The sequence below is a fragment of the Rattus rattus genome, chromosome 7 (assembly GCF_011064425.1).
Source record: "Rattus rattus isolate New Zealand chromosome 7, Rrattus_CSIRO_v1, whole genome shotgun sequence".
Lineage (NCBI taxonomy): Eukaryota > Metazoa > Chordata > Mammalia > Rodentia > Muridae > Rattus > Rattus rattus.
In genome coordinates this window covers 44,430,894-44,438,318 of record NC_046160.1, presented here as the reverse complement: position 1 = coordinate 44,438,318, position 7,425 = coordinate 44,430,894, and the positions used below count along the sequence as shown (strand labels likewise).

At 44.6% G+C, this 7,425-nt stretch overlaps 1 protein-coding gene across 1 annotated transcript; it reads right to left on the bottom strand.

Moving 5' to 3' along the window:
- Window positions 1–2,311: 2,311 nt before the first annotated feature.
- Fam110c (family with sequence similarity 110 member C) lies at window positions 2,312–6,989 on the bottom strand. The gene is made up of 2 exons (XM_032907590.1): window positions 5,813–6,989; window positions 2,312–2,681 (listed from the first exon to the last, which is right to left on the bottom strand). The coding sequence occupies exon 1, from the start codon at window positions 6,981–6,983 to the stop codon at window positions 5,829–5,831; it is 1,155 nt and encodes a 384-aa protein (XP_032763481.1). The 5' UTR covers window positions 6,984–6,989; the 3' UTR covers window positions 2,312–2,681; window positions 5,813–5,828.
- Window positions 6,990–7,425: the final 436 nt, after the last annotated feature.

Below are 7,425 nucleotides of genomic sequence, written 5' to 3'. Positions count from 1 at the left end.
CAAGACTGCAAGTGAAACTGGTCTGGCTTGGTCAACGCATTGAGAGAGACTAGATTTCCTTACCTTCAGATCCAAACACACCCGGCAGTGGGCAGCAGACCTGAGACCCTGAGCTGATGAGAAAGTACAAACAGTGCATTCTGTTTTGTCATTCATTTATCTGTGATGAATGCTAGTACTAAAACATGAAAAGGAGTATTTTTAAACTAATGACTCACGAAATATTTAAAGGAAACCCAAGAGCTAAATACTCTAAATAGTGTTACTACAGCCCATATACAGGAGCGCTGAAGACTTCAAACACCATGCATCAGCTTCGGGCAAGTCTTGGAAGACTTTCTTTTCAAGGAAATTAACAATTTTGCAAGGCAAAGACATCACATTAGGAGGGTTCCCAGTAAACACACTCTCACCTCAGGGTTGCCTCACCTGCTGAAAGTTACAAGTGGAGATCCAGGAAGCACCAGCTACAGCATTGTTATAAACTCTGAACCACTGCGACAAGAGTCTAGTGAGAGAGTCACAAGATACATACAGAATGAATAAATTCCCTGACCCATCGGTCTCTTTCCATCTGTACACCGTTACTGTGTTCCCACAGAGCAGCTCGAAAGGCCCCTGTGGAGTGACTATCATTGCTTCATCTTATCTTTCTTCTTTCCAAAATATTTAATTACATTTGTATACTATTCTTTGCAGCAGAAATTTACTCAATACCAGGGGTGGGGGTGGGGGAGTATAAATCCCCTGCCCTCTTAACTGCCGAGCATCTCTCTCTGACCCTAAAGTCTTCACTGCAGACACTCATGTGTAAAACTAATGGGACACCTGAAAAAAAGTTAATTGCACACATCGAAAGACCATTTATGAACTGCTGTCACCGTGACAACTTTCGGATTAAATATAATACAGTGACATGCAAAACAGCAGTGCTACAACAGTCAGAACCCCAAGAATGACCATCCGTGATACAGTTAAAACAAGCCCCACAGAGCTCCACTTGCAAACCAACGATAAACATTCAAATAAACAATATGCATGAAAAGATGACAAATGAGAAAATTAATTTTAAGATGAACTGATGAAAGAGAAACCATGTGAAAAAAAAAAACCCACCGAGGACTAGCTACTACAAAATAAATATTTTTATAACTCAAAAAACTACTCTTACAATAAAAGTTACACATAATCCAGTTTTAAACTACATTCAGGGACATCCCAAAATTCCATGACACGGAGTGTTAGCATTGAGAAATTTCTTTCATATTCTTCACTCACATTGCATATGATTTTGTGATTTAAGAGACTATGTTTTGATAAAACACAGTAAACTTTGAAAGAGTAGACTCACAATTTTTCTTTGGGTCGTTGTTCACACGTAATTTCTCTCAGAAGAATCTGAATCCAAAATTCTTTTACTGTGAGTGTTTTACAGACAAGTTCAGAACCAGGGTCCCGGTACCTTGTTAACCATACTTGGAACGCAGAACCTCTCAAACCCCAGAGACAGTCCTTGCTTCAAAATGCAGCCTCTGCAAACAATGGGTTGATGCCAAACGTAGGCAATTCCACGGTGTGTGAAGTGGACCCAGACCTCAGGCATTATGTGGTGAACCAGTTTCTATCCTCTTTGGAAGGTAAGAGCAGGGTGTTACTGAGCACATTCTATTGAACCATTGTTAAAGGGCTAATAAATACTGGCCAAATCTCAAGAAACTGTTCGAGTACAAAACAGTACTACTTTTATAGGATCTCAGTTCTCATGAATCTCCCAATGGGTGCTTCTACATACTTACGGCCAAGCAGAAGTGGCATTAACGAAATATGAAGCCCTCAAGTGATTTTAAATGTCCTCTCCAAATCATTAGAAAATACTGTCAGTTGTATAATATAGGAATGAACGAAATTAAGTTATATAGGGAAGCTTGGAAACCAGTGTGTGTGTGCGTGCGTGTATGTGTGTGTGAGTTTGTGAGTGTGTGTGTGAGGGAGAATGTGTGTGTGAGTGTGTGTATGTGTGTGTTTGTGAGTGTGTGTGTGTGTGTGTGTGTGTGAGTGTGTGTGAGTGTGTGAGTGTGTGTGTGTGAATGTGTGTGTGTGAGTGTGTGTGTGTGTGAGTTTGTGAGTGTGTGTGTGTGTGTGTGCGTGTGCGTGTGCACGTGTGTTGGGTGATTGTCTCAGCCATAGCACTTATGTAGAATAATAGCCCTTTGTGCTCACAGAACATTAAGTGGTATCAATTACTTGGAAGGAGAATAACATTGCATCCATGCTTGATTCCATACTTCCTTCTTTCCTTTAAGAATGCCTATACATTTATTAACATATTTGATTTATTAATATTAAACATTATCAAAACACACTGCAAAAGCCGTCATTAAGTCAGACCACCAGATGTCCTGAAAATATACTCCAACAGCTACTGTTTCTTCAGCTGCCCTTTTGAGATACAAGGAGAATGCTCTTACAAGGAGAATGCGTCTCATGGTCTCTAATATTTGCCCTCCAGTCTGTCTTCCCCACAGTATGCCATCATGGCTAATAGATAAGTCTTATCAACAGACTGCTTTATTCCTCGGGCAGCAGCAATTATATGCATTGTTGGGAAACACCAAACATGGCGCTGGAGTCTCAGACGCCTACAGTTCAAGGGTTGGTTCATCCCTGGGGAAGTTTGCTTCCTGTGGAGAAAACAGAAAAGAACCATGAGTAAGCTCTCATCTGCTATAACATGTACTACAAAGAATGGCCTCTCCTGCGTTTGGTTTTATGGCAGCTCTATTATATCTAAACATCTTTTGTATTTTAAACTTTGAAAAAAATCCACAGAGAGATTTTTTCTGGCTTCTCTAAAAAAATAATCTCTCCCTACAAGCTTTTCCTTGGAAATTTGAAAGTTCCCTTTCCTCCAGCAACTCTTGGGGTGGAATATTGACAAAGGCATTGTTAACTGCTCTAGAGAAGGACAACGAAACTGAAAGCAAGGTTGGCCATCTAATGGAACACTTGAGGCAAACAAAGGCCATCCTTTCTAAATAGCTCAACAGACCTAGGTGCTGACCAAGAAGCAGGGAAGGATGACCTTAGTGCTTTGGGCTGCTTGTTTACACTCTGTTCCTGGAGACAACTGTAGAGTTTCCAATGTAGACCGTGAAGAAGGGAACAGAGTACCTGTCTTCCACATACATGACAGCCTGGGGCTTCCATAGGCTCCCTTTCTTTGCAAAGGGTAAATATGAAGGTGGCTGTGAATCTCTTAATTTTTGTCCAAAAGTCAAGCAGTATTTATTTTTAACCCATCCCAAATGGACAAGTTGTCACTTTTATGCTAATATTAAAACCAGCAATTTATATAACTTATTTTTGAAATGTCGGAAAAACCTACATTTCAGCAGGTAATCCTGTGAGAACTTGATAGACAGGATGGTCATTGAAAACTAGAAAATGGAAGGTCAACACTCTTGACTTAAGCTCTGGAAAACACTACTAAAATGGTCCATACATGACTGTCCACCTCCTTACATCCCTATTGGGCGCACGTGTGCGTGTGTGTGTGTGTGCGTGCGTGTGTGTGTGTGTGTGTGTGTGTGTGTGTCTTGTGATTCTCTGTTTTCAGTTTCACTGTTGTCAGTTTGACTAGCAAAAGTTTTATTCCACTGGGTATGAAGTTTATATAAACTTGCACTTTAATCCCGAATGCTCCTTTTATTATATTTTTATAAGTGTCTTACTAAGAAAACAAAACATTGATGTAAATCAGTGGTTCAACCTTCCTAATGCTGCCACCCTTTCGTACAGCTTGTCCCCCAAAGGGGGCATGAGCCACAGGTTGAAAATCTCTCGTGTAAATAATATTTATATTCTTTCACTCATAACTCCACCCTTGTTCATCTCAAAGGTTCTATGATTTTTATAAAACACCATTTCAACACAAATGCAAACTAGAAGAAAACCCAAGCTTAAATTTTTTGATTTTTGATCCCGTGTCTTAGCTGCCCTAGGAATTGCATTAGGACCGCTTGGGCACACTCTGCTATATGTAAGCTTTGGTGCTGCCCACCAGGACTTGCTCTTTCCGGAGAACACGGAGTCTGGAGGAAGCCGAGGGAGCTCAGATCTAAAGCAAATACCAACTCAAAGAGCTGGAGACTGCCTGGGGGTGTCACTTCGTTGTCCTAATGCCCCAGACACCTCTGCAGTGCTTATACAGCACAAGCTGCTCTGTGGGTGAAGCAGAGTAAAGTTATGAGGTAAACTTCCTGTGGTGACTGCCAGAACTACCTGGAAGCCTTGGGAAAATCTGGGCAACTATCTCCTGGGTTTTATTTGTATGTCACCCTGTTACCTCGCCATCACTTATATTCCAAGTTTATCTTATGGCCATTGATGCTTTCCTGTATCATCATAATAGGCCACTCTTTCGTCCTGTGTGTTTCGCTCGCAGAACAAAACTATACAGATTTTTGATGGCACAGGAAGTAAAATACAGAACATGAAGGCCCTCTCTCTGTGTCCTTTTAAAAAATGTAGACAAAACAAGTCAGCCCTAATATGTGTGCACGTGGCCCTCACTGGTTCCTTCTCTAGACCTATTCGTCCACTGCTTTCTCTGTGCCGCAATGCCCACGGCGACACCGTGGTAAGTCCTTGCCATCACTCATATATCTAAGATTCAAGGACGATTTCGTGCACATATAAATTGATATAGGTTTTTGTTGTCTTTCTCTTTATTGTTATTACCTGTATACATTCCCTGGGGACTTGTACTAATGTAATGTGCAAATCTTCAATACATTGTAAGAATAAACTTAAGAAAAATTAATTCACCCCTCTTTACTATTTTTACATCTGTATAAAGGGCCACTGAACAGTAGTGGGGAATTTTGTTCTTAAACACAGGTTGGCTGAGGCTAAGCACCTGGGGGGTCTGTCTTCTGAGATGCTCTACATTCTAGTCAGGTGTCTTCAGTTAGTATTTATCTCAGTGCCAGAAAAAATGTAATGATTTTTTTTAAAAAAAATTTCATAGTAACTTGCTCTCAAAGGCAGAATGAAAAAAAAAAGCTTTTGAAATGTTTAAATGCCTTGTTCTCAAAGATACTCATAGAAAGGTGTCTCCTCTTTCTTACTCCAAAGGGATGTTCATAACAAGTCAGAAGGAGGGATGGTGTGCAGCCTTAGCTCTTTATTATAGGACAGAGGATTCTGTGGTTAGACCCTGGACCAGGTACTTACTCTCTGTATTATCAGCAGTGGGAAAAAACAAACAAACAAACAAACAAACAAACACCGCAGCAGTTTACACTGGGATACAGTCTAGATCAGAGCCTTCAGTTCCGAAAATGGAAACTTTCAGAACAATTCAAAGGCAGATATTTTCATACTAAAGAACTATCAAGTTCGCAACACTTCAAAGCCTGAGGAAGGAGAGTGACTGGAGTCTTCCTTTCTGCCCGAAGTGAGACACCAGGACTTCCCTGGAGAGAAGGATGCCCCGAGGACATCAGGAAAGCTGATCCAGAGTCTGTCCCGGTGCATAGTGGCCTAAGGTTCAGATGCTACTTTCAAAACAGGAAATGACAGCAGGATAAAACTGCCGGCAATCAGGTTTCTTCCATTTTAACTACAGTAAGGACGCAGGGAGAGTGTTGACTTAATGACCTTTCCCGGCATTCAAATTCAACACAATGAGGGCAACTGGGTGCCTTCGTACTGTAGGAGCTATATATTAACCATGAGCATGATTGTCCAGCACCCAGCTTAGCCAGCACGCATAAACACAAACCCCACCTTCCAGCTTCCTGCCACTAACCTGGATCAGATGTCAATCAGGCAGGTTCCTGCAACTTCTGGCTGGGGGTTTCTTTGGCCTTCTTGCAGGTAAACAGCCACTTTATGATACGGGCGTTCCTTTCTACTACAGAAGTGGTGCTAGGCACCTGCTCCAGGAGCTCCTCTTCTTGCAACCCGTCCTCGCTGTGCCTGGAGAAGCTACTATCAGAAGTAGCCATGCTCACGCTACGCATTTTGGGTGTAACGCAGTCGGATGCAGCAGAGAAGTTCTCCCTCCCGAGAGACTCCACAACTTCAGGGTCCAGGCCACAATACTGGAAGAAGGTGTCAGACTCAGCCCTGGCTATCGAGTAGCGGGAGCTGAGATCTGACTGAGAGCGCTGCAATCCTTTGCTACGGGACGCCCTCAACTCCACGCCGGAACGACGGACAGGCACTCTGGGAGCCACTTCAAAAGGCAAGACTGGGGACTCCATGGCCACTACAGGGGCTGGAGGTGGTAACATAGAGGCTGGTTTAGCGGCTGCTGCCTGGCTTGGCTTAGTCCAAATGGCCTCTGTTTCCTTCGTCTTATACTCGTCTGCCACCCTGGTCGTCTCAGGGGTCACTGACATTTTGTCCTTGCCAGACCCCTGGAAAAACTTCTTCATTAGTCCCACTCTGGAAGAGTCTGCATCTGACCCTCGTACGAATTCACATTTCTGCCGATAGATGACCAATGAATCAGGTCTCAGAGGCTTTCGAACGACAGCTCTGCGGGCTACAGGAGCTGGGGCAAGAGTCGAAGGGATCGGGTTGCGGTGCTGCACCCCTGGGGCCTCAGGGACCCTGTTTTCGGATACTGGACCCCGGCTAGATCCCAGCGTGCTGCGAACATACTTGGCACGGTCCGCTGCTAGTCTCTCCACAGCGCTCTTGTTCGCTGGCTGCCGGGTGAGAGTGCCCTCCGCTGCCCTGGAGTCCCCGAGAGACGGCCGCGTTCTGGCAAGCGAGTCCAGGGTTGGCAGGGCGCGCATTCTCGCAGTACTCGAACCCACCAAGCTGGTGTCCAGTAGAGACTGCTCCTGTTCCGGTGCCACCCTGCCGAGTCCGTTCCGAAGTCCGCAAGGGGCGGGGAAAACACGCCGTTGGGCCCCTCCGCCTAGATCCGGAGTTGGGGCGAGCCAGAGTGGCTGGGAAAGGTGAATCATTCCGGCGCCAGCTCGCTCCTCCCACCCAGGAGTTGTAGCCACCTACACCTGTGTCCCCGCCCCCTTACCTTTTGGTTTCCGAGCGGATACCCACAACCCCAGCCCCAGCCTCCTGTCAGGTGCTCTATCTCTCGCTTTCTATTACATCCAAACATCCATCAACCCAGAAATACCTCGCCTCCAGCCACTGCTCCCAAACCCTCTCTTGTGTCTTACGGTCCCCCGACCCCGTACTCCCTCTTCTGGAAGGTGGGGAAGTTTCACAGGGTAAGGCTGCAAGGGACCAAGCCTGCTTGCTCAGCGCTTTCTTCCAGCTCTCAGAGTCTTCCCTTACTGGGGCTCACGATTCCAGAGATAAGGGTCAGAAAGAAGCAACACACCCCCCACGTGCCCCTTCACACATACACACAAACCGTTTATGTCCTTTTAATTCTTAAAGTGA

Bases quoted from the DNA above. Each gene is read 5' to 3' on its own strand.
- Fam110c (XM_032907590.1), bottom strand. From the start codon at position 6,983: ATGATTCACCTTTCCCAGCCACTCTGGCTCGCCCCAACTCCGGATCTA.